The sequence below is a fragment of the Pelodiscus sinensis genome, chromosome 16 (genome assembly GCF_049634645.1).
Source record: "Pelodiscus sinensis isolate JC-2024 chromosome 16, ASM4963464v1, whole genome shotgun sequence".
NCBI lineage: Eukaryota > Metazoa > Chordata > Testudines > Trionychidae > Pelodiscus > Pelodiscus sinensis.
In genome coordinates, this window is record NC_134726.1 from 14,934,454 (window position 1) to 14,961,754 (window position 27,301).

General features: G+C 45.2%; 2 protein-coding genes and 1 long non-coding RNA gene across 6 annotated transcripts in view; 1 reads left to right on the forward strand and 2 right to left on the reverse strand.

Moving 5' to 3' along the window:
* TXNDC11 (thioredoxin domain containing 11) overlaps positions 1-6,447 on the reverse strand; it is a 103,374-nt gene extending 96,927 nt beyond the window's left edge. The window contains exon 1 of one of the 2 annotated variants that reach the window (XM_025190141.2): positions 6,316-6,447. In XM_025190141.2, the coding sequence (XP_025045926.2) occupies positions 6,316-6,407 (92 nt within the window). In that variant the 5' untranslated portion in view covers positions 6,408-6,447. Of the gene's footprint in view, positions 1-5,711; positions 5,858-6,315 lie in introns of those variants that run through there. The other variant, XM_006134121.3, reaches the window with a different exon arrangement.
* LOC102459272 (uncharacterized) lies at positions 6,357-26,793 on the forward strand. Its single transcript, XR_332785.4, has 3 exons — positions 6,357-6,494; positions 22,118-22,211; positions 25,890-26,793. It is a non-coding gene; the product is annotated as an uncharacterized LOC102459272 (long non-coding RNA).
* The window catches only part of ZC3H7A (zinc finger CCCH-type containing 7A), a 67,988-nt gene continuing 49,670 nt past the window's right edge, over positions 8,984-27,301 (reverse strand). For all 3 annotated transcript variants that reach the window (XM_075899325.1, XM_075899323.1, XM_075899324.1), the window contains exons 17-23: positions 16,239-16,315; positions 14,816-14,949; positions 14,337-14,442; positions 13,250-13,358; positions 12,109-12,239; positions 10,830-10,993; positions 8,984-9,907 (exon numbers count right to left, since the gene is read on the reverse strand). In XM_075899325.1, coding sequence (XP_075755440.1) covers positions 9,718-9,907; positions 10,830-10,993; positions 12,109-12,239; positions 13,250-13,358; positions 14,337-14,442; positions 14,816-14,949; positions 16,239-16,315 — 911 coding nt within the window. In that variant the 3' untranslated portion in view covers positions 8,984-9,717. The remainder of the gene's footprint in view (positions 9,908-10,829; positions 10,994-12,108; positions 12,240-13,249; positions 13,359-14,336; positions 14,443-14,815; positions 14,950-16,238; positions 16,316-27,301) is intronic.

Genomic DNA, 27,301 nt, shown 5'->3' on the forward strand with positions numbered 1-27,301 from the left:
CAATGACAAAAATCTTCGAAACTGATACCCAGAATGAATCCTGATACATACAACCCCTTACATTCTCGTAAGGAAGAAGAGCATCTCTCTTTAACCCTAAAACATACTAGTTTGTCCTTTGTGACAGCAAAACCTAAATGATTTACTCTGTTTCCTCACCATGGCTAATCCTTCTACTTTCAATGAAAGGTGATCAGCAGTTCAGATTGCTGTTAGGCCAAGTGGTTTGTATTAACTCATTTCAGACCAGGATGTCACAAGTTGTCATGAGGTAGGATTTAGGCTGGGATTAATCATGTTACAACTTCCTAACATGGATTTATCAGCATGTGCTATTACTTAAAACACATATACACACAAATAATTGCAAACAACCCCACAATTATCTAAGGAAAGAATTCAAAAGAGAAAAATGTTTAAAAATAAAAAGGTTCTCCTCTTAAGTTTGTTTGGTCTATAGAACGTCCCTAGCTGCCTCCTCTTTTAGCTCCTGCACTCAGGAAATGCAGTTTGGAGAACCCAGTTTGGGTCTTCTGGATCAACTATCTTATGTTAAGAGGCATTACAGCAGTCTGGTCTTTATTTCCTGTCTCCTTGGGATCAGCCCAAGAAAAAAAGGGGTAATAACCAATTAGCAAAAGCTTATAGATTAACCTCTCCCTTCTCCCCCTTGCCAGTAAATTTTTAGCAAGCTGGCCAGCAGCCTGGCTTAGTCCTGGCTCACACTGGGTCCGGGACCTACCCTCACTGTAACTCTGCAGTTCAAGAGTATTAGAAGGCAGGCAAGCAGGCAGTCCAGCTCAGTTCTAGCTCGCGCTAGAAATCCAGGAGCTCAGTCCCAACCCCAGAAAGGGACTGCTGTCACCCTGAGCTGCTGCCTCTATCACAGACAGCAGCACGGGGCAACAGGCAGCCAATCCACAAGGGGAGCTGGTTTTTACACTGGCTCCCTTCACGGATCAGTTCCTGCTTGGCACCCCACGCAGCTGCCTTAGCAGCACAGAGTGGCAGAGGGTTCCTCAGGAGTGGAGCCAGAGAGCACTGGCTGCCAGCCCTGCTCCTAGGCTCTATAGAATAATCGAGTAGCCGATAAGAATTCATATTGTCTGATATGAATTAATTGATACTTAAACATCCCTACCTTACACATTCACACATCTCATGTTCACATTTCCTCACTGTAACAAAGGTCCTCACAAAACAAAGTAAAAGATTACAGAACTGTCAGCCAGTTGCTAATCTGGGTGAACAGTGTAAAAGGTCATCTTACTTTTACAAAACTGCTCCAAAGCTGTTTTTTAAAATTATTTTAATAATAGGGATGTAAAATCCCATTTAATTGGTTAACCCATTAAAGGGGGAGCAGACCCTTTCACCAGAGGCAGGGGCTGCTTCAGCCAGTCAGAACAGCCCATCTCTGCCTCCTTCTCCGCAGGCAGTGACTTCTCTGGTCAGGCTGGAGCAGACCTTGCCCACAGTTTCAGAGGGGTAGCCGTGTTAGTCTGTAATAGAAAAAACTTAAATAACTAAGGGTATGTCTACACTAACCCCCCTAGTTCGAACTAGGGAGGCTAATGTAGGCATTTGAACTTGCAAATGAAGCCCGGGATTTGAATATCCCAGGCTTTATTTGCATGTTCCCGTCCGGTCACCATTTTTAAATGCCACTAGTCCGGACTAACTGCCCGCGGCTACACGCGGCAGTTAAACGGTAATTCGAACTAAGTCCTTAGTCCGAATTACCTTTTAACTGCCATGTGTAGCCGCGGGCAGTTAGTCCATACTAGTGGCATTTAAAAATGGCGACCGGACGGGAACATGCAAATAAAACCCGGGATCATGCAAATAAAACCAGTAGATCTTGGAGCCTCTGAAAGGTTGTCCTTAACTGGTTTGGTCAAGAGGTTACCAGGCCCACCACTTCAACTGCCTTTCCCCTCATTGCTGCGCAACTCCTACCCTTTGTCTTGGAGCAGTCCCCTCAAGAGACTCTGCTTTCTGTGCAGGGCAGGGGAAGCAGAGGAGGGGGCACTAATGTCATGGTGCTCCCTCTCCCACCCTGTATTCTATCTCTACAGAGCAGAGAGGGGTCACAGCAGGATTTGGCATGAAATTTGCTGGTTGCTTTTGGGAGTAGTACACGGTAAGGACAGGGGTGAGCCTGCCTTAGCCACACTGCACCACCCACCAAGAGCCACCTGAGGTAAGGAGTGCCCAGCTGGTGCCCATATCCCGAAACCCGACCCCAGTCATGAACCCCCTCCTAAACTCCAAGCCTCCGCCCTAGTCCTAAGCACCCCTGCATCCAAACGCCCGCCCACAGCCTCCACCTAAAACCTCCTCTAGTACCCCAACTACCTGCCCCAGGATCAGCTCAGAGCCCCTCTCACACTCCAAATCCTTTATCCAAGACCAGAGCCTGCACCCCAACCCGCTGCCCCTGCCTGGTGAAAGTGAGGGAGGGTGGGGGAGAGAGAATGCAGTGAGCAGGGGCAGGGCCTCGGAGAAGGGGCACAAAGGAGACAGAGCAAGGGTATTTGGGTTTGAGGTAAATCTTGGATTGCACTTAAATGCAAAAAGTGATCTCATGCTTAAAAAGGTTGGAGACCAGCTGCTCTACATTTTTTGTTAGTCTCTAAAAGTGCTGCAGACTATTAGTTGTTTTTTAAGCCTCGTCTGCAGGGGACGTAGGCCCACCATCGACAGAGGCTGCTCCAGCCCCATAGAAGCAGACTCTGTTTGCAAGGAGCAGAGGGAGGGCTGAGGGGCTGGAGCACCAGTGCAGGCTCCCGCTGGTAGGGGGAGTGAGCCCCAAGCATTTGGCCCACCCTTTGAGAGCCACTGAACTATTCTCAAAGAGCTGCTCCTACGTGACAGAGCTATTAAAACTCATTTTGACTAAATGAACTCACTGAGTCCTTATGGATAGCAGAACTACTAATCAGGTTGGTGCTCATTATACAGAGAAGAAAAGAAGCTCCCTTTTATGGCAGCTTGATCCATAAATTAGTATGTATTCAGAGGGTTAACCCATTTTGTCCTCTCACCCTCACCTTAAAAATCAACTGGCTAACAGAGCTTGGGATGACGATCAAGATACTGGTAATTACACCCATATATCATCCAATTATGGCAACCTAATATATTCATCACACATACCTACTTCTCACTCCAACATCATCCATTAAAGCAGAAACTGGTGGTGATCTGCAGAGAAGTGGATGGTCACACAGTGTTGGCTGGCATCCCTAACCTATCTCCAGTTGTTAAATCACCAAACCTATAAATTCTTTCCTAATATTTTTCCAAAAAAATACATTGCTATAGTTGCCATAGTGATGTTATTTGTCAACAAATTGGAAGGAGATCTACACAGTTGTAAATTGGAGAGACATATGTTCCTAATACAATTCTTTATTTATGCTGCACGATGTGAAAACATTTGAGAATCCCTACACTAGAGAAACCTGGGTGACTTTCAGCAATCTAGTACAGTTAACTTCAATGTCCTTCCAATGCAAGATCTGAATGACAATCCAGGCCCACCATTAAAAATGGGGACATATCTAGTGTTAGCCACACCCCTGACCCAGTTAGCTATGCCCCCATAGCCCTTAGGCCCTGCCCACCTGCCACAGGAAGTCCCACCCCTGGGATAGTACTTCCAAGGTCAAGATGGGCTCATGACTGGAAGTAAAGTGTGTCACATGACCCCTCTAAGAATACCTCCCACTACCCTCTACCAATAAGGATAGGTTTAGGCCCCATAGAACCACCCCGAGAGCAGATTTGACCAATCAGGAGAGAGTGCCAGGGCGGGGTGAGCGGAAGGGATGTAATTGAGCAGTCAATTAACCAAATAACCAATAAGCAAAAGCTAATAGGTTAATGCCATAGCCTACACACAATTCCCCCTCTCCCTGCTCATAAATTTTTTAGCAGGCTAGCCAACAGCCTCTTTTAGTCCTGGCTTGTGACAAGTCCAGGACCTACCACCGCTGTGGCTCTGCATTTAAAATGTTATTAGGAGGTAGGCAGGCAGCCCGGCACAGTTCTGGCTCACACCGGGTCCAGGAGCTGAGATTGTCCTCTCTCCCTGGAAAGGGGCTGCTATCACCACTGTATCAGAGACAGTAGCACAGGGCAACAGGCAGCCAGGCCATGAGGGGAGCTGGTTCTTAAACTGGCTTTCCTTGTGGGCCAGCTCCCACTTAGCACTCCATGCATAGTGGCAGGGGGCTTGTCGGGAGTGGGGCCAGAGTGCACTGACTGCCAGCCACGTCCCCGGGACTATAGAATAGTCGAGTAACCAATAATAATTCATGAGGTTACTCATCGGTTAATTGAATAGTTATTTAACATCCCTAGTGAGCAGTCTGGAAGCAGGTTGTGTGACTCCTCTAAGAACTGCTCCTTCCCCCCCTCTACTAATCGGGAGGGGTTTGGGACACAAAGGATTATCCCATCACAGCACAAAAGAGCCCATTCAGCAAGGCAGTGAATGAGCAAGGTGGGCGTGTGAGAAAGTGGTAAGCAAGCAGGCTGGGGCACAAGGGGTCAGCAGGGTGGTGCGTGAGCAGGCTGAAGATGCGAGATCTCTGCGTGGGAGGTGGAGAGGACCACTTACTTGTTTTCACACCCCTTTCAGACATGCATGGCTTTCCACTGCTCCCATTGGCCAGATTATGCACACTGCCCTGTCCCTTCCCCTAGCTGCAGGAACATCTTTTCAGGGACCAACTTCCTAGAGGCTTTCCATTTGGCTTCCATGGGCCAGATGATATCCCATGGGAGCAAAGGGGAAAGTCTCTAGGCAGTGCGTCTTTGTGAGGCTTTTCCCCCAGGCAGGGGAAAGGAAAGGGCAGAGTGTGGAGCCATTTCTGGCTCGCTTCCTCCCTGCAAAGCCTCTCCTCTCCCCTGCCAAAATACTGGAATTTCCAGGACATTTCAGCGCTTTATGGGTACAACCAGACTGCGCATTTAAAATCAACACTGTCCTGGGGTCAGAGTAGGTATATGCCATTTAAGGCAGGGGTGGGAAACTTAAGGCCTGGGGGCTGAAAGCAGCCCCTGAAGCTCAGAGCTCTCTTCCCCAGCACTGGGGAGCCTGCGCTGGAGAACCAGCCCCCCACCACAGGGCTGAGGCACATAAAATCTCCGAGCCTGGGCCCCCTTAGGCTCTGGTATTGAAGAGGAATTTGGAGTGTCTCTTTCTCCTCAGTCAGGGGGCCACATCAGTGAGCAGTTTCTCTTTTTCTTTTGGGGGGGTGCTTCTCACTTATGTGCAGTCCCCAACTGATTTTTCTGTGGGCCACAAGCCCCCAACCCACAAAAGGTTCCCTACACCTGATTTAAGAGCTCTTCAGGTACATTGGTGTCATAAAAACAGCTCAGGGCCTTCAAACTTTCCACAGAGCCCCCTGGGGTGCATGCCAGTGTCCAGAGAGAGCTCCGCCCGTCTCCATGTGCTCCAAGCACAGTTCCCGGGGACGGGTGTCAATGCCCGGGAAGGGGGAGCGCGCTTCCCCACGCACTCTCACAGCAAGGCTCCCCGGGCTGCGTGCCAGTGACAGGGAGACTCAGCACCGCCGTGCTCTCGCGCTGAGCCTCCCTAGTAGCATGGCAGCGCCCAGCCCTCGCCCTCGCCTCCGGCCCACCCCAGGAAGCCCCTCGTGCGCCGCCTCGGCCGGGCAGCTCGCAGGCCCCGTTACCTGCAGGTGACTTTGAGGGTGACCAGGAGGGCGCAGACCAGCACGACCGCCGCTCCGCACAGCAGCTCGGGTCTCCGGGCCATCTGGGCAGCACGGGGCCGAGGCCGGGGGGCAGCGGAGTGGTCGGAGCCTCCGCATAACGACATCACCTCCCAGCCCGGGGCGGGGAGGGGCGGACGGGCCGCTGGCGCTCGCACACGTCTCCCTACCCCCGGCCTGTCAAGGCCTCCTGGGCGGGACGGCTGGGGGCGGCTACGGCTCACGAGCGAACCCAACGCCGCCACGTCTCCTCGCCCGGTCCGGCCCGGCCCGGGCGCCGCCAGCCGGGCCCGCGGAGCAGGCGCACACAGGCCCGGCCCCACGTCGCCGCGCCTGGCAGGGACCTGCAGCCACGCGGCCGCCACTGCAGCGCTAGAGCGCGGGGCATACGGGCGGCTCCCAGCGGCCTGCTCGCTCGGAAATGGGGGGAAGGGTGAGGGTCGGCCGTCGCCAAGCCCCAGGGGCCTACGCGCAGTAGGCGAAAAACGCCGCCTCCCCATTAACGATGGTCAAACACCAGCGCGGCCCCCGCATCGCCTCACAACTCCCTGTGTTCGCGTCTCACCTGCCCGTTGGGAAACGGACCGAGGCGAGTGTCCTCAGCCCGAGCCGGGCCACGGCCGCGATGTCGCTCTCCCTGGGCCGCAGTGCAGCCATGGGGGAAAGCAGAGACCGCGTTCGGGATTGGTCTCCGCACCGTGGGTGTTCGCTGAACTTTGAAACCCTCTTTTCTGGTTCACTCTTGTAAGTATCATTGAGCGAATGTTTCAAACAAAGGCAAGTTCCAGGCTGAATAAACGCAGGCGAAAAGCAGGGCACCGACCGTCGCTGAAGTGTTTACGGCTTTTTGAGTAGCGGCCATACAAATCAACTCAAGCCCCGTCAGAAAACTGGGCGGCGAGGGGGGTTAACAGAAAAAAAGGTCTGGGGTGATTTCGCTAGTCTGAGGTAATTTACAATGAAAAAAATAACTTGTTTCTGTGGGTGATAAATTAACTGAAAGGAGAAAGATAGGAATATATTTAGCAGACAGAACAGTACAAGCAGGGACGGACCCAGCCATTCCGGTGCCCCTGCCAGACAGTTTAATTGTGCTCTGGGTTGGGGGAGGGTGCATAGGGGAGGGCACATGAAGCTGATAGTAGCAGGAGGCACCTGCCAGGCCCAGCCCTGCCCAGCTACCGCCGCTGGCGCACAGCCCGGGGTGGGCAGAGCCTGGCCATGCAGGGCCCCCTGGCTGTGGGGGGAAGGGCATGGCTGGCCGGCCCAGCGGGGGGTTAATGCAGCCCCCGCCATAGGCGGCCGCTGTAGGTGGTCGCTAGGAGCTGCTGCAGCCCGTGATCTGGGAGCCAGGCGCACGGCACCTGATGGCAGCTATAAGGGGCACTGTATGCCCCTTACAGCTGCTGTCAGGTGCCCCCTATAGGTTGACTGCCCGGCTAGCCCATGCCTTAATCCAGCCCTGAGTACAAGTAGAGAAGTCCTGTTTCAATCTTAAAAGTTTACTAAAGCTAATCTTCATTACACTTTTCTTCATCTTTCAACAACCAGTAGGACAACTCAAATAGTATACATAACATATGTATCCTATTATAACTGCTGCATGAACAGTGAGTGCAGGGGCAGGGAGGGGAGTTGCATGTAGTCATTATGATTAACTGATAAGAGCAGGCATATTGGTTAATCCTTTGAACTAATATATGCTAACATCCCTAGAAGTAAAGACAAAATGTAGAAAGAAAAGAGCTCATAGCTGTGATCCGGAGGATAACCTTGTTCAGAAGTGACATTTCAGATTAAAGCACAACTCTTTTGGTCTTCTACTGCTGAAAGGAATTTCTCTGGAGTGGCTTGCGAAGTGCATTTCAGCTGCAAAGTAGAAGAGGGGGAAAATACTTCCAAAACCTAGAGGCTAGAAACCATATGTGTTCAATACAAAACTTGATAGCATTTTGTCCAATTCCTCAAATCATAACACACATGTCTGGAGTAGTCAGTTAAAAACCTAAAGCAAGCTTTATTTTTAAAATGTAGTTTCTTGCCTACTCAGTGTTGCTCACTGTGCAAAATAAATGACCACATTACTTACCACTGCAGAAAATCTGTAAGAACAGAACAGCCACTATCCTAGGTCAGACCAAAGGTCCATCTAACCCAATATCCTGTCTTGTGTCACTGGTGTCCCAGAGGGAATGAACAGAACAGGTAATCAAGTGATCCAACCAACTGCACATATCCAATTTCTGACTGAGGCTAGAGACACTATTCCTGGCTCATAGCATTGAGTGGTGGTGCAGGAGTGAGGGCACAAAGCCCAGGCTGAGTGGAGGGAGGAAGGAAAGCTCACTTGGGCAATGAGGACACTGCTGCTGTGGCAGCAGCTTTCTGGAGGACCGAAGCTGTGTTCTTTGGCCAGCAGATCCAGGAGGGTCAGAGCTGTGCAGGACAGCCCTAGCCTGCAGCTTGTCCAGGGATTGGAGGAGTGCCTCCACTGGCTATTCTCAGCCTCCCTCTGCCCTTCAGCCTGTCCAGGGAAGTGTGGTGGCACTCTTGTGGCTGGGCCTTGACTTGAGCTGCTTTCTCCTGGCCTGCAACCTGTCCATGGGAGGAAAGGGGGGCAAAGCTTTACAACTGGCCCCTGCAGCTGACTGGAGTGGGGGAGGCTCCAAGGGCTGCCCTTGGCCCTACAGTGCTCCCCTCTACAGCATGCAGCCTATCCAGGCCTGGGCCATGGTTTCTGGCCTTTCTTGGGGGGCCTCCTTCTGGCATTGTGTTAGGGACCACTTACCTGCTCTGTTGCAAAGCCCCTTCCCCCAGCTAACTAGTCTCATTGGTGAAGCTGCCCCAGTGGTTATTCTGCATATCCCTGTCTCCTGCACTTGCTGCCTCCAGTGGTGACTGAGTATATCATATCCCTCTTCTTCCTGTCCCCTCCCTTTCCATGTACTGGCACAAACACCTATTACCGGCACCTCTCGTTTTCTTAGCACAACCAAATCCTGACCTTTCTTTAAGTTGGGGAAAGAGGAAGCTGCATACCCTACCTCTTACCCGTTAGAAGTTTTCATCCATAATTTTCTTCTTCGCTCAAAACACCCAGCATGTATGTCCTGGATGGATATTTGCCCTTTTTGGGTTGTAAGCAGCAGCCCAAAAGGAAACTTTTCTCTAATGGCTAAGTAACTGTTTTGTGCAAAATATAAGTCAATCAGAAGCTACATGCAGAAAGGAGCTTCATGTAAAGTTACTTTATTATAGGCAACATTGATTCATACAATACACAATACTGACATACAAGTGTAATCTTTCAAAACTCATCATTTAAACAAAGACCAAGAGATAGAATTTAAACTACTTGATTTTGAAAAAAGAAAAATCAATACATTTTTCTCCCAATTTCAGTAAATTATATTGAAATATACAAATAGAGAAAAAAATACACCATTCAGCATATATTGTTAAATGGTTATTCTGCTTAAAATCCTTTTTAATAAGAAAACCCTCTTTAGCAACCTATATAGAGATAAATAGCAAAGTTTTATTTAACAAATCCTCTCCATTAAAACATTTAAAGAATTTTCATCCATAATTTTCTTCTTAGCTCAAAACACCCAGTGTGTTTTGTAATTTTACCATAAAGTTTTCCTCTGAAGGACCAACTCTAGGGAGGCTTCCTAGATATAACCTCTTCCTTCTCCTCCTCCTCTTTTCTAACATTATGTCCAACAGAAGGCGAATAAGCATGTAATACGTTATATCTTACTTTTTTATTACTTCACCATTCCATTTCATGAGAGCACAGACAAGTCTTCTGAATCCCCCTACATCTACTATTTTTGCTGTTCAGGAGGAACAATATGCACCAATAAAGGCAGAAAATCTGCTGCTTTTCTGTCACGTGCTTTGGATTCTGTCAAATTTTCTGGTTTATGCTTCCATAAGGTAACATGAATGCATCATTTTAGTATTAGTTTAAGTCTTTAAACAAAAAATTATATTTTCCAAAGTCATTATCATTTGGAGCAATCAAGTGATCTTTTCTTGCTTTGCTGAGCTTCATTCTTAGAACATCTCTTCTTTCTTCCCATTCATGAAGCTCAGCATTTCCATGTGCAAATTTACATTTGTTTCCTTCAGTGCAAGAACCAGCCATATATCTATTAAAACAAATTGGTATGTTATAGTTTTCACAAGAGTATCATTAAATATCTGGTTTTAAAAAGTCTTAAATATTTTCTACTATGTTTCATACAATTAGATCTTTATTAAAGAAGCACAAATTCTTTTTTCAGAGAGATTTTCATACAGTTTAAGATGTTAATTTAGTCATTAAATTCAAAGTTCCAAAAATCATCAGAATCCCATCCTGTCACAGCCATTCATTTTCTCAAATCCATAAAATATAGTTTTTAAATACTGCCACAGAGAGCTCCTGCACTTTAGACCTCTAACACAGGATCCCAGACTCCAAAACCAACAAGGTTGTCTCCAGAGATTCAAAGTATGTTAACTGGTCTATTCCATTGTTGGAGGACACAAAATAGAGTATATTAACCAGCACAGGTTGGTGTGTTGAGTCACTAGAACATACCTACATTTCTTGGATAGTTTCCAATGACAGTGTTTTCTGTCACCAAAGGCTATCTGCTTTGCAAAGAACACCCCATAAATTCAAGATAATGTGTTACATAAGAAGAGTGGATAATTCCCTGTATGCAGTTCTAAGAACTGGGCATATTTATAGCAATAGCTGTGATATACCAATGCTGTTATTTAAACTAAATTTCATCCTAGCACAAGACGACTTGAACCTTTCCACAGTGTCACTTCTGACACAAACCTCACCACCACACATTAAAATACACGATTAGTCACTCAGGTGTTCATGTTAAAATATTGCTATTTAACCATTTGTTTTGCATACCATATCAACAATTTATACTAATAGAGTGGACATTATTAAAACAATATCAATATTACCATCTCAGGTAGCTGCAATAACGATAGTATCTGTCTACGTTTGCGGTACCACATTCATGCATGAGCAACTTTGATATCTCAAATTTAAAAGCTACATACCTATCACAAATATTAAAATATCCAGTTGGAAACCGATGCTGCCAACAGTTTTGATCATCTTCCGTGTGGAATACCTTTTCTTTATGCTTTTCTGAAGATATATGACCTTGCCATTGTTTCTCACTATTACAGTTCTTTCCACACATCCAGCAGTGAAAGTCCACCTGGTTTACACACATTTCAAAAATTAAAGAAAAATTGCATGCAAGGAGCTGCTTAACAGTTTAATATTTCCAGTAATAATTTTAAATGTGTTTATATATCTGTTCTGGGATGCATAAACAGGATTGTGAGCAAGACATGAGACGTCATTCTTCCCCTCTACTCTGCACTAATTAGGCCTCAACTGGAGTACTGTGTCCAGTTCTGAGCACATTTCAAGAAAGATGTCAAGAAATTGGAGAAGGTCCAGAGAAGAGCAAAAAGAATGATTAAAGGCCTAAAGAACATGAGGGAAGACTGAAAGAATTGGGCATGTTTAGTTTTGAAAGGAGAAAACAGAGGGGACATGATAGCGGTTTTCAAGTATCTAAAAGGGTGTCACGAGGAGGGAGAAAAATTATTCTCCTTGGCCTCTGAGGATAGGACAAACAGCAATGGGCTTAAACTGTAGCAAGAGAGGTTTAGGTTGGACATTAAGAAAAACTTCCTGTCAGGGTAGTTAAACACTGGAATAAGTTGCCTTGGGAAGGTTATGGAATCTCCATCTGTGGAGACATTTAAGAGCAGGTTATATAGACCTCTATCAGGGATGGTTTAGATGGTGCTTAGTCCTGCTGTGAGAGCAGGGGACTGGCTGGACTCAATGACCTCTCGAGGTCCCTTCCAGTTCTAGTAGTCTATGATTCTATACAAAGTCATCATCTGAAGTTTCCATCTCCCCCAATTCTGAAGAGCAGCACTAATTCTCTGCAGAGTCTGCAGTATGACTTCACTTTTAACTAACTGCAAGGATTTCAGAGAACAAGATGTGTGTGGTAATATCATTCATTGGACCAACTTCTGTTGAGAAAGACTAGCTTTTGTGCTTACACAGAGCTCATCTTCAGGAGCAGAAAGAGCTCTGCGCAAGCTCAAAACTTAATTTCTCTCACCAACAAAAGTTGGTCCAATAAAAGATCTCACTCGTCTTATCTCTAATATCCTGGAACTGACATGGCCACAAGAACACTGCATACAAGCATTTAATGAGTGTTTTATGAGCAAGGAACACAGTATTCTGTATTAAATGCAAAAAAAGTTAAGAGTTTAGGACAATTACTACACCTGCAATACTTACTGTAACTTCAGCATAGTCAGTTGGCATATGAATTTGCTTCCCGTTTTCTTTGTTTGCTTGAGTTGTTGTATCTTCTTTTTCTGGTTTTTGACTCTTTAGCCACATTTCATACAACTGCTCCATATCTTGAACTAACAAGAGCAGAAGCTAAAATAAGTATTCAGCAATTAAAGGCAAGAGTCCAATATGTAGCTGAGTTTGCCAAATTGTCTGCAATCAGGCATGGATATCTTTAGGCCCCATCTAGTGTAGGTAGAAAAGGAAGGACAAACTATAGACCATTGTATGAGGGGAGGAGAGAGAGACAGTAGCTAATAATGACAGCTCTGTGAAACTCTGGCTTCTGAACCTGACCAGTCTCTTCCAAGACACCTAGGCAGGGGAAATTAAGATTTACCTAATATGAGTAGCAAGCACAGTTTTATTAGATATTACCCAAAGGTCCCAGTTGCAGCTGGGCCCCATTGTGCTCATCTGTGATGGAAATATCCATTAATCCTGATATCAGAGCTAATCAAATGTTTTGTAAATAAATTTTCTGATATTTATCCCGCTTCCTCATCTGCAATGCAAATGTTAGTGTCACGTCAGTTATTCAGTGTTTGTTCTTTGCAATCACACAAAATCCATTATTTCTCCCTCACAATATACCTAACTAGACAACAAACTTAAACCCTAAGAATGAACAGTGAATATTCTTGTTCACATGTTAACACAGGTATTTTTGCAGTCACTCAGACCCCCAACATACAAATTAACTCCATTTCCAAAAATGATACAGGAATTTGGTGCTCTTATAAATGACTACAAATGCTATTTTACATGGTTCAACCAACTCTTCTACTTACACATCAAGCTAAAAACTGCACTATTAGTAATTACTAATTTCTGTCAAAATGGGTCACCTGCTATTAATATTAATATCTATTAAAATGCTGTTACAATGTATCAAACCCTAATTTTGTATTATCAGAGGTGGGGTAGGTTTACTCAAAGAAAAATCTACCCACCAGATTGCCTTGGGAAGGCTACAGGAAAACTGATTAAGAGATACTTAATGTAAGAGAAAGATTAAAAAAAAAGACAGAAATGCCAATATTTATGACATGTGTTTAATACCTTTCATACACTCTTTACTTACTACTAGTCTCTTTCATATACGTCCACATCTCTCTCTCCTCAGGACTGTGAGCAAAGGAGCAGTTTCCAACATACTGACATTTCTTTCCTGAAGCAATATGATTGCACAACTAGATAAGAATAAAAAAACCAAAACAAAACACTTTTAGCCATATATTGTTACATGGGTGATAAAAGGTTGTTGTAGCTTTGCTTCATGCCCATTAACATTCTGTAAGCAGACAAGCTATTATTACTATAACTCAAATAAATAGTTGAGTTCCACGGCTCTAACAGCTTATTTGGTTCTCAACCTGTGGCCTACAAGCCACTTGTGGCCCAGTCAGTATACAGCTGAGGTCTATGTGACTTTCTCAAGGCCATCCAGGTAGTATTGGATATAGCCCACATAACACACTGATCTTGTCTAGTCCTAAAAAAAGCCCTATGAAGCACTAGGCGCACAAGGGCTCATGAGTCTTCAACAACAGTAGAAAATACAGAAATTGAATGCAGTCAGTTGTAACTTAGAAGTCACACCATGATTAAAACATTTTGTGTTTCCAGGAATTCAAATTATTTGACAGTATTAAAAATGTAAGGCAAATGTATATATTATTATAGCTGGATGCCTCCCATTCACTATAACAAATCACACAATGCTCCTTGAAAACAGAACCTTTTTAAAGTAACAAGTTGTCAGAACCCAGGAAGCACAGTTTTGCAAACTCATCTCGACAACTGCACAAGAAATGAAATTCCAGATCTCTTCCAATATTGTTTGGAGTGTCTCACCCTCAAAATATTCTGCATTTTTAATACAATTTTATGAGAACTATATAAATATTTTGCAGGCTTCAAATGTGAATAATTAATTAGTAATTAATACCTTCTATATTTTTATTACTGAGATTTCACTGATTTGGAGGCACTTCAACAATTTAAAAAAAAAAAAAAAAAGAGCTATCCTTTGTAACACCTGGCTCTGCTGCCACTCCAAGAACTCCCACTGATTTCAATGGACATCACACACACATTTGGCCCTTTACTAATATTTTCCAGTTATTTAGGTGTCTTATTTAAAAGGTAGTTTTCAAATAAACATATACATCAAATTGTGAAGGCACTTGTTTCTTCGTGGGAAGAGGGCGAATGGTCATCCACTTCTTACGCTCATTAGACATCACCAGCACCACACGACGATCTTTGGTCCACCTAAAGAACATGGAAGCATTCAAATGTATACAATACCATTGACAAATAGTACAGTATGTAGAGGTAAAGAACGATTGATCCTAAAGCGTCCTCAAACCATTAATTTTAATGCAATTAATAAATCTCAAACACTTGTCATGTTTGTGAATTAAAGGAAAAATAAAGTCAGTATAAACTGCCAAGTAAAGTATGTAACATTAATTTCTTACTCCTGATTATTAATACACTTGAAAGGTTGAAGACTTTAATCTACTTCAACCATGCTTGGCTTTGTTGCCTCCCCTTGAAGAGTCTTATTTCCTCATCCAAAAGATTTTTACAAAATAGTTTAATGAGACACATTATGCATTTGAAGTTAATCCATGTTACTCACGGGTGTCTTGCTTTTGCACTACAATATTTTTTGTTTTTGTCTGGCTCGCTAACTTGACCATTTCTCCAGCACTGGGCACACACAAACTTCATTTTCAAATTTAGAGATCCATGCTTCATTTGGTTGCCAAGAATCTTAAAATAAAAAATTTTAAATGACTATCTGCATCAGCAGAGAAATCCATACATAAATCACTACATACCTCCTAAGATAAAGGGTTATAAAATGTTACATACTAGACAGCTTCTAAATGCATCAGAAAACATAGATTTGCAATCTTAAAGTAAAAGTTTTTCTTAATGACAACATGCTAATTTTGTTTAGATCATAGGTTCCCAAACTGGTGGGCATGAAGGAAATCTGAGGGGGGGAGGGAGGAGGAGGGGAGGCAACCCAGCCCCCCTCCTCCCAAGAAAAAGCCTGATCTGTCCCGTAAAAAAATTCAGAAAAATACTGGAGAATGAGTTTTCCTGGCTCGGGTGTCTGCTGTGTGTGTTTATTTTTTTTCCTCAACTAGTTTTGCAGCTATTTTTGGGGGAGGGGGGGAGGTGGCATGAGGGTTTCTCAAAAATAAAAAAGGGGCCGTGATGCCAAAAAGTTTGGGAACCACTGGTTTAGATCATATAAAATCCACGCAAAGGTTGTGGCAATGGGTGTGCAATGTGCTGTTTAAACAAAATAAAAATGGGAACTCCTAGAAAAGGAAAGGATTTTTTTACTAGGCCCTCAGCTGAAGAAGGCAGAATTTGAAATAAGATATTTCTGAAGGTTCATATTCTGTTAAGTGTGTGTCAGGGATTTTTCGAAAAAAGTGGCCTTTTTTCGAAAAAATCTTTACCTGCATCTAGACTACCACCGCGTTCTGTTGACAATAAATCGAAAGAACACAGCAGTTTTTTTGACCACGGTAAACCTCATTTTATGAGATATAACGCCTTTTTTCAAAAGTGCTTTTTCATAAAAAGGCGCTATGTAATGCAAACTGTGCTTTTTCGAAAGATAGCATCCAGACTGCCTGGCTGCTCTCTTTCAAAAAAGCGACTTGCTTTTTTGAAAGAACTGGTTGTAGTCTAGACACTCATTTTTGAAAGAGGCTTTTTCGAAGGATACTTTCGAAAAAGGCTTGCAGTCTAGATGTAGCCTTAATGATAAAGTAAATAAAGCAGGAAAAAGGTTACTGCACATTTGTAATGAGAAATGTGGCATTAGGAAAAAATCAGACTATATGAAGTATCCAGAAAGCTTAATTGAATGGGGGAAGGGCGAGGGGAGAGAGAATCATTAGAGCATATACTCAGATGAACCATTTTCTGATAAACTGACAATTAGATCATGTAAAAACATTGACATCAAAACCAGCACATCACCAATCATACTAATCCCATGCAAATTTGCTTCCTGTGAAAGATATAAGTGGAAATACCTGTGATCCATGTGCATTTACTTCCATATTTTGCCAATATTTCTTTGATTCTTGAACAATAGTATCATGTGACATACCTGCAGGAGAAAACAAAGATCTTAAACCATTATGAATATTTGGAAGTTGTATACATATACATGTTCAATTGCTACTGAATACTCCAACCGCCACAAAAGAAAGCTGAGGTTGACAGACATTAGTGTTACCTACCATAACATTTCAAAAAAAAACAAGCAGTTAAACAAGTGAAGGACATCCTAAAATGCTATACTGCCCAACATAACACAAATACATTCATAGATGGAGCAAAATATCACCTAAGTTTTCTGTCTGGATCTTCCAAAGAGCCTGTTTTCAAATTTTGAAGCCAGATACCGAAGGCCCTGGTACAAATGACCATAGATTAGCTAGCCGAAATCCTCTTGAAAACCACCTGTTTTTCTAAAATTTAGACTCCAGTTTATGTTCACAAGGCTCCTTCAAAAACACTCCTCCTGTACGGAACAATGTTACTCAGAATAGTAACTCCTCCTGCTTCACTCCCCCTCCCCCCAACTTGCATCATCATATAGGCAGGAAGTAAAAGGCTGTCACATCGCCCTTAAAAGATAGCCATTCTTGCAACCACTTTTCTCTCAGACTCTTTAATAATCCCTATGTCCTCAGAGACTGACTTTTACTGCACACCCTTCTATGTAATTAAAGCTTCACCAAGGTTTCTTCTCCACATGCCAATGGAGAGGCTGAAGACTAAAGACAAATCAACTCTATCATACTTTAAGAGTCCTTGAAAAATAAGTTCTGTGCCTAAAATTGGAGCAGGAAGAGAATTTCCATTCAGCGGAGCGTTACCCTTCTTCACAGTCCTCTCTCAGAATCTGAAGAGATCAATTGGCTTTCTAGAAAATGTGAAGCTGAGCTTTCACATGTGTAGGTGTGTGTCTATACAGTAGGGCTTAACTAGAAATAAGCTACACAAATTGAGCTACGTCAATTGTGTACCTTATTTCAATATAGCTTATTTTGAAATTGGACGCGTCTACACAGCACTTATTTCAAAATAGAGCACTCTTCCTCCGATTTTCCTTACTCATACAATGAGGGTTACAGGAATTGGAGTAAGTTGTCCTCTAGCTTGACAGTATTTTGACATTATTTTGAAATAACTGCTTGCTGTGTAGACATGAACGAAGTTTTATTAGCATTATTTCAAAATAATGTTGCTATGTAGATGTACTCTAGGTGAAAAGCACACACATGTACATTCGTATTTGTGCAATGGCCTAACACTTTAAAAAAAAAGTTTGAGTTAAAAGGGAATTGCAGCTAACCTTGAACTTAGACATTTTGGGGACAAGAAAAGAAGGGAGACCAGATGCCCTTCCTTCCAACGAAATCCTCAAAGGCCACGCAGAGATAAATGGACTGAGTGACGGAGAACTCTGTATACCACCACATGACTGTCTTCCTCTGAAATTTTTCTTGGCCTGGGGTCATCCTAAGTTGGCCACTATACTTCCTGACAGAAGAGCTGACCTGATGTTCCTTTCCAAGGAAGGAGCACATTCAGAATCACAGTCTGGGCAAAAATGGGACCCAACTATGGGAAACCTTGTCACTTCCACACTGCCCTTTTTCTGGGCATCACTGCCATCCATGATGGTAAACTCAATAATTCAAGCAGTGTTCCCTCAGACTGCAAGGTAAAGAGAGTAAAAATTATTCACCCTGTGCAGTGACGGTGGTTCTTCAAGATGTGTGTCCTTGTGGGTGCTCCACACAGGTCTCAGTGTGCCTGTGCACCGCTGATCAGAGATTTTGCCTAGCAGTGCCTTCCCATGCCACGCATGCACAATCTCACACTGTTTTAGTCCATTAGATGCGCATGCAGCACTATCCTCCCTATGTTCCTTTTCTACCAGAAATCCTATAAAGGGGAGAAAAGGAGGGTAATTGAGCACCCACAGGGGCACACATCTCGAAGAATCACTGTCACTGCACAGGGTGAGTAACTTTTTCTCCTTCGAGTGGTGTCCCCGTAGGTGCTCCACTAAGGTGACTAAGTAGCAGTACCTGCCATGTGGTGGTGGGTGTTGGAGCCATTATGTGAAGAAGCAAGGACTGCATCTACTAAAGTGATGGTAGGTATGGGTCCTTTCTGTAGGCCATAATATTGTGCAAAAGTATGATGGGAAGACCGTGTCGCTGCTCTACAACTGTCCACTAGTGGCACATTATGTAGAAAAGCAACTGATATAGCTATCGCATGTGTGGAGTATGTCCTAATGGTCTGTAGTGGTTCTTTTCCAGGAAGCTGGTAAGCTGTGTATATGCAGCTCGCAATCCACTTGGAAATGCGTTGTGCAAAGATGGCTGTTCCCTTGTGGGGATGAGAAAAACAGATGAAGAGTGTGTCTGATTTCCTGGTCTCCTTGGTTCTCCCTAGGTAGAATGTGAGGGCTAGTCTGGCATCTAGAGTGTTCAAGATGGACTCTCTTGGAGAGCTGTGAGGTTTAGGAGATATACATGGATAAGTATGTGGGTTCATTCAGGTGAAATTCTGATATTACTTTGGGGAGGAACTTGGGATAAGGCCCAAGGGTGACCTTATCCTTAGTAAAGGTACTGTACAGTGGGGTGAGCCATGAAGACTGCAATTTTGCCCACTCATCTTGCAGCTGTTATTGCCATTATGAAAGCCAGTTTCATGGATAGGTATTATGGTGGGGCCGTGGCTAGTGGTGAGTGTGTCAAGTACAAGATTTAGGTCCCAAGGTGGTACAGGTGAATGTAAATGTGGATGTGTTTTCCGCAAGCCTGTTAAGAAGCGTTTCGTCATCAAGTGTGCAAAGAGTGAGAGATCATCAACTTGTTTGCGGAAAGCTGTAATAGAGATGGATGCGAACCGAGCTGATGGAGAGGCCTGCCTCACTGAGGTCCATCAAGTACGCCAGTATGGTAGGTGTTAGGGCGGTGTTTGGTTGTAATTTGATGAACGCCTACACCACTCCAAAAAGCATTTCCATTTGTTTTGGCAGGTGTATCTTGTGGAGGAATGTCAACTATTTAGTAGGATCTGCTTATTTCTCTCTGAGCAGTTAAGTTCTTCATTTTGGAACCATGAAGAAGCCATGCTGTGAGTTTCAGGGTTTTCATGTTTGGGTTGGTGGGTCTTGCCCCAGAGTTAGGTTAGCAAGTGGGGACTCATGGGGAGAGGAATTGGTTGACTTACTGATAGGTGATGTAGGTAAGAGAACCAAGGTTGTCTCAGCCCACAGGGAGTGATCAGAATTATTGCAGCTCAGTCGGAATGGATCTTGTTGATTACTCTGGAGAGTAAGGGAATTGGTGGGAAAAAATAGAGTAGAGGAGCGATACAGCAAATGGTGAAGGCGTTTCCCTCTGATCTCTTGCCGTGACCTGCTCAGGAACAGATTTGTGTTTGGTTGTTGTGGCAAACAGATCTATGATTGGGAATCCCCATTTTCAGAAAACTGGAAGGAGAACATTGAGATTGAGTTCCCATTCGTGTTCAGAGAAGCGTCTGCTCAGTTTGTCGGCCCTGGTATTCTGCTGGCTTGGAATGTAAGTGGTTGTTGGGGTTATCTGGTTCTTGCTGCACCAGTTCCAAACTGATTGCTTTTACACAGTGAGAGATTGATCAGGCAACCTCCTGTAGATTAATGCAGAACAGAAAGGATGTGTTGTCCATAAAGACACGAATAGTTCTGCCCTTTATAAGGGGAATGAAGTGAGCACACACTTTGCAGATGGCCCTGAGTTCCAGGATGTTGATATGGAGGTGCATCTTGAGTTGAGACCATCTTCCCTGTACCCTTCTCGTGCCACAGTGGACACCGCAGCCCAGAAGTGATGCATCAGATGTGATCATTACTGATAGGTCTGGGCAATGGAAAAGCATGCCAGCTAAGATACTGCTTGGAGAGTTACACCAGTCGAGAGATTGTACGACTACTGGTGGGAGTGTGAGGCGCTTTGCAAGGCTGTGTCACTTGGGGATGTAGATGGTCACGAACCAGGACTGTAGGCAGTCCATACGTAGTCTCATGAATAAGACGACAAAGGTTGTGCCTGCCATGTGTCCCAACATTTGAAGACGTGTGCTGTGGTGAAGGGAGCATGTTTGACTCCCCTGAAAGGTTGCGTAACGTTTGGTTGTTGCAGTGGGAGGTAGGCTTTTGCTGTCACTGCATTTAAAAGTGCCCCAATGAATTCTATCTTCTGGGTAGGCTGTAAGGTAGATTTGTGGATATTTATAAGGAAGCCCAGTTGGGAGAAGCAATCTTTGGTAGTGTTTGTCATGGCTATTGTTTGTTGACTCGTGGGCCCCTTGATTAGGTAGTCATCAAGATAGGGAAAAAATAATGATGCTCTGCCTCCTGAGGAAGGCCATGACCATGGCTGAAGGCTTGGAAAATACTTGAGGGGCTATGGACAGACCAAAAGGAAGCTCTCTATATAGGTAGCGTTCTTGTTCTACCATGAACCTGTGGCCAGGATGTATGGTTATATGAAGATCTGCGTCTACAAGGTCAAGGGCTGAGAACCAGTCCCCTTTGTCCAGTGCTGGTATAAATGGTTGCAAGAATCTCCACTCAGAATTTGCTGTTGCAGACAAACTTGTTGAGCTTTCTGAGATCTAAAATTGGCTTCTAGCCCCGTTTTCTTGGCAGTTAGTCTTCCCTAATATTCTGTGGGAACTGGTTCTACTGCCCCTAGGCTGAGCAGCTTTTGTACTTTTGCTTGTAACGAGCTTGTGAGAGGGCTCCCTGAAGAGGGACGGGGTAGAGGGTTGGGTAGGGGGTACAGACGTAAAAGGGATTGTGTAGCCTGATTTGATGATCTTGAGAACCCATCTGTCCATAGTAATAAGGGCCCATTGTTGGTTAAAGGGTCTCAGATGGTGATGGAAGATTGTGTTTGGATGCACTGGATCTTTGGAATGGTCACTCAGACCGAGTATTGGAGGACTGGTTGTGTTGGGTCCTCCTATTGGGATGTTGCTCCAGCCTGTTGTCATATGGCCTCTGCTGTTGCCTATGATAGTTCAAGTCTCTTGGTCTTTGGTGTGGGGCGTGTCTGCATTTTTTATTAGGCAAGGTGTACATGCCTAAAGTACCCAGTGTGGAGCAGAGAATCTTTGATTGAGTGTAACACCCCCTCTGTTTTTGTAGCGAACAGTTGGTTCCTATCAAAGGAGAGGTCCCTCCACCTTTTCTGTAATTCTTTTAGAACTCCCACTGAGTATAAACGAGGATGCCCTGAGCATTACTATTGCCTAGATGTTGAATCCATCATATCCAGAGAGCTGTTTTTGCTATGGATTGGCCCTCTTTGATGATGGACTGGACATAGGGTCTCTTGTTTTCAGGAAGATCCTGTAAAATATCTTGTAATCTGGAATAATTGGTATAATCATAATGAGCCAGAAGGGCAGTGTAAATCAATATTCTGAACTGGAAGGTGGCAGAGGAGTATACTTTCCAGCCAAAGAGATCTAGTTGTTTGTGTTCTCTCGAGTCGTAGAGTTGTATCGGGGGTTGTAGAGTTGTATTTTATTTATGAAGAACTGAATCTATGACTAATGAATTTGGGTAGGGATTTGAGAAAAGAGTATCCATCTCTTTTGCTGGGACAAAGTATTTTCTATCAGCTCTCTGGTTGGTCGAGGGGATAAAGGCCTGTGTCTGCCAGAGTATATACGATGGTTCTATGATATCCTCATTGATGGGTAATGCTCTCTGAGGATGTAGCAGGTTGGAGTATTTTAAGTAATTTATATTGTTAGTCTTGCACTTCTTGGAGTGTAATGTCCCCAGACTGAGCCACTCATTTGAATAATCTTGGAATTTTTTTAGGTCATCTGCCAGTGGAGGGCGATACTTGGAAAACTGCCTCGTCTGGAACAGCAGAAAACTGCAAGGCCTGTGAAGAACTCTGAATTGGATTGAGGTAAGTTATCATCATCATGTGCTGGATCTGCCTGGGTTATTACTGAAAGATGGGCACAATAAATGGAATGTGCTCTGAGAGTCAAAGACTGTGTGGCTGAATGCACAGGGGTAGAGGCTGGTGCATCTCGTAAGTGGTGGCAATGGGAGAAGCAGGGGTGATATTGGTGCCATGACTCCCAGAGAGGCCACTGAGGTCAAAGCTGTTACCCACTCATACCCGGATCCACAGCAAGCCACAGAAGGTGTGGAGGCTATTGAAAAAGATGGTGTCAAGTTTAGTTCCACGAACCACTAATCCCATTGGGGATTAGTGATGTGATGAAAATCTTCTCCCCAGCCTGCTGCCATGTTCAGTTCGCAGTGACAATGGTGTAGGAGAGTTAGAAAATATTTCTATACTTTGTCTACATGAGCTTGTGACGGGACTGCAGAGGCTAGCCCCGCGCCCTGCACTCGGGCGCCAGAAGGCACAGGTGCCGGGAAGCCCTAGCGGCTCTGCCGCACCTATTCAGCGGCGGCCGCCAGCGCAGGCGGTTCCCTGGCGGTTGCCCCGGGGTAGGGGCAGAGGGCCCGGAAGGCATGCACCGGAGTCCCCGGAAAGGGGCGCCAGCTTCAAAAGGCAGCTCCCAGCTGTGAGCAGGGAAGGAGGGAGGTAGCCGCTCTGGACCAGCTGGGACCAGACCGGACCACCGGAGCTGGAGGATCGGCTCGCCAGGACGGGGTGAGGATAACCACCGGACCTGGCGGAGACAGCCGGTGACCGGCCGGAGAGGAGGTAGCAGCCCAGGACGGGATCAGGGAGAACCCGGGGACCAATGAGTTGCTGCTATAGCCCCCCCCGGTTGGGCAGGGTGTCCACGACACCTGTTCTTAAGAGTCCTGGGCTGGGACCTGGAGAGAGGGAGGGCCCAGGTCCCCCTCCGCTCACGACCGGTGCCAGATGTGCAAACCCGGCTTTTACGGCGGGAAGGAGGTGGCAGCACCTGCAAGGGGAGCCCCAGTGGGAGAACTAAGCCCCGAGTGGGGAGAGATACGTGACAGAGCTGGAGTGAGGTAATGTTGGGGAGTGTGATGAAGGTACTTCCTGCACCAGTGGAGATGGGGCCCCCAAATGTGGGGCTTTTTGTAAGTGGCAGGTCTTGGGAACCGCTGTCTTATGCTCCGGTACCAGACCATGCTTTAATTCCGTCTGCCAGGAACTGGCTTGTTCAGTTGGTGCCAGGATGCCTGTGGGTGCCCTGGCAGCAGCATGACATCAGCGGGTGCCAAGCATTTCGGTTCCAACTCCGATCTCTTCGCTGAGGCCAGTTTTCACTTCTCCCCGGTGCTGGAAGTAGACAGCACCATGGAGTGGGCAGTGATTGTGCCAGTAAAGCCTGTGGCACTCCAGAGCCTCGGTGGGGCAATGAACTAGCCCTCTCACCGGGCGCTGTGTGCGCCCATCTGTCTGGGGGCTTATCCTCCGGTGGTTAGAGGGATTTCTCCCAGAGGATTCTTCAGCCTCATTTTGTGGTCTTTCCTCACTCTGGCCATCATGTTTTGACAATGCGAGCACTTCTGCACTACATGGCTTTCTCCCAGGCATTTAAATACAGGACACATATCATCGGCACTGAGTCCCTACATGAATCACATTTCTTGAAGCTAGGAGAGCCTGGCATGCTGAACAAACGTGAAGATACAGAACTTGGAGAGAAACAAAGTAATGGGGGGTGGGGGGGAGAAGAGAGAGAAACTCCTGGGAAACAGGTTTTTTTGGTTTTGAAATAAGGAACTAGGTGAAACTACTTACCGTAAAGTCGCAAGTATAGTGCACACTTTTTCTCCCCTTTTGTTTAACATCAAAGTCGGGGTGCGCATTATCTATACGAGTTTTTTTCCCCCTAAGTTTTCATTTGGCGGTTCCGCGGCACTTAATCGCTGGACACCAGAGGTTAAGTTGATTTTTATTAGCATCGACAAGCAACTATACACACAGTTTCAAAAAAGTAAGTTAAACAAATGAAATCAACACTGCAGCACAAACAAGCAAATACCATATGTTAATTGATCTTCTACTCATCTTCAAAGCCCTCGAATTCACATTTGTTAGAATCTTCCTCAAACAGACGAGCAATATCTTCCGGGGTATCTTCTCGACATCTTCATCCAGGTAATACAAATCGTTGTCATCTTCGCATACCGGCAGTTTGCCCTCGGACAATTCATCGTCGCTCGGATCCATCAACAGGGCATCATCCTCGCTGCCATCCATAGGATTCGAGATGCTGCATTTCAGAAACCCCTTCCTTACGATAGCGGGATCAAGTTCAACCCAGACATCCGCTATCCACTGGGTAACATCTTGCAGCGTCGGTATTCGCATACCTCTACCTGCAATAAATGTATGTTCACCTTCCAAGAACCAGGTGTTCCATTTCCTACGTAGTGCATCTTTCATTGGCTTGTTAACTGTCACATCAAGCGGCTGCAACATTTTGGTCATTTCACCAGGAATAATTGCTAAGACTGTTTTGTCCTGCTGAAGCCTTTTCTTGACGGATGGCCTATGCTGACACCAAAATGCATTCAAAACTATTAGAGACCGCTTTCTCATAAGTCCACCCGGCCGCTTCGCCCAAACCGTCTGTAGCCAATCAAGCATTAAAGCTTCATCAATCCAGACTTTAGGGTGAACACGCATGTGAACGGTGTTCGGGAATATAATATTCTTTGGCATTGTCTTGTGCTTGAACACAATATAAGGAGGCAGCTTCATTCCGTCGGCCATGCAAGCAAGCAAGCATTATGGTAAACCTAGACTTTTCATGGCTTGTGGTAGCAATGGAGACGGTCTTGGCACCTTTCACACAAGCGTTCTGTTGTAGGGATTATCGAAATTTAATGGTGTCTGATCTGCGTTACCAATTAATGAAAGGTCGTAGCAGTGCTGCTTGCGTAGTTTTATGATAAACTTTTGGAACTGTAGTACCTTGGCGTCTGAGTCCATGGGTAGCTTCTGTTTGACTGTTGTTTGGCATCGGACCAATAGGCCATGGCGATTCATGAACCGATTGCCCCAGCTATGCAAAGCTTTAAACCCGGCTGTATTAGCGTACGTTTTGGCCATGGTCAAAGCCTTCATTCTAACTTCCGCAATGCTAACACCACCGCCTTGCTGTCTACACTCAGCAATCCATTCAACCAGCTTGGCCTCCAATTCAGGATATGCAGCACTTTAACCTCGCTCAGCCATCTTCATCTGAGGCAGCGCTTGTAGGTGCTCTTTCTGCAGTCTCCAAAGCCAAATGTTAGACTCTGCTCTGCCATCAAATTCATGGCTGGCAGCTCTGTAGCCATGAGCCTCAGCATAGCTAACAACTTTAAGTTTTTCAGCAATCATGTAAGATCGCCAACAACTCATGGCATCCCAAAGACAGCATGGAAACGCCGCGCACTGTATACTCGTGCGCTCACGTGTGATTACCCAGCAATACAAAAAGGCAAGACAAAATACAGCAAAGTCGGGGTGCGCATTATAGACAGGAGTTCAGTTTATGCTGGAATTCTCATTTTTAAAAGGTAGGTGTGCATTATGCATAGGTATGCATTATAGTCAGGATTTTAGGGTATAAACTGAATAAAACTATTTACAATTTGTAAACTAACTGTACTTTTTTTTTTAACATTCTGTCAGAAGGATAGCACTGCTGTGACTCCATCTTCAGCTGAGGATGGTAGAAAAGGAACTTAGGGAGGATCGCGCTATGCATGCATCTAATGGACTAAAACAGTGCGAGACAGCAACTGCACATGTGTGGTGCAGGAAGGCACTGCTAGGCAAAATCTCCAATCAGCAGCACGAAGGTGCGCCAAGACATCAGTGGAGCACCCACAGGAACACCGCTAGAACTAAGGTCCACTGCAAGTTGGTGGGAAGGAGCATCAATACCATATCAAGAAGGTGAAGAAAGGAAGAGATTTAACAAGAAAGTTTTGTAGCAACATTTAGCAAATTTGAGCTACAGAAACAAAAACACTAAGGGTACGTCTAGACTACATGGCTCTGTCGACGGATGTAGATTTGTTTGTTTGGCAAAGGGAAATGAAATTTAAATGGCTGCCCCACTCTGCCGATCAGCTGTTTGTCGGCAGATCGGGGAAGTCTGGATGCTCCCCTGCCGACATGAAAGCCCTTTATCGACCTCCCTGGTAAACCTCATCCTACGAGGCATAACGGGGAGATCGATAAAGGGCTTTCAGGTCGGCGCGGGAGCGTCCAGACTAGCGCGCGCTGAGCCGACCAACAGCTGATCAGCCATGTAGTTTGGACACACCCTAGATGAGTACAAATTCAAAACTGGGTAAATGACCTGTAATAAAAAGATAAGCCCGATAAAGGTCTCTCTTACTCTGCAGAAACATTCTCTTACCTTCAAAATAAATTTCAATTTCTAGTCAAAGCAATTTTGTAATAAAACTAAAACACATTTGAGACCTTAAGCTTAAACACTAATAAAAAATAGACCACTAGAAGATTTACCCAGCACTGCTCAATGCTTAATTTTTTTATTTTTTGAAAATAAAGTGAAAATTTACATGCTTCATTTAAATCATTGCTCTGGGTGGGGATGAGGGGTTCAGAATGCAAGCTGCTCCAAAGGGAGAAGACTACTCCAGCCCCGTCTCACTGCAGAAGCATGGAGCCTGATGAGAAGTGCCTCTCCATGACCACTGCAGCTCCATTGTGGGCAGGGCCAGGTTCATCTGCCCCCCTGCGCTTCACAGCTGGAGTGAGGAATGCAGAAAACTGAGCACTTTCCTTTCACCTCCTGATGAAGGGGAACAGCCAGCAATATTCTCATATGAATTGGGGGGGAAGCTTCAGATGCCTCCCACTCCATAGCCCTTCTTAAAGTATGCTTGTAGGAGTGGGAGGCTCAGGCAGTCCCGGATGAGGGAGTGGGGAAAAACACCCCCAGCCAGCCCCTTCCTCTTGCCTGGTGATTTTGTCTTGTTTCTGTATGGTTCATGAAGAGCAATCCCATTCCAGGCATATCCAAACCGTTTCCTTGCTTTAACTTACAAAAGGAACCTGTATACTGATTT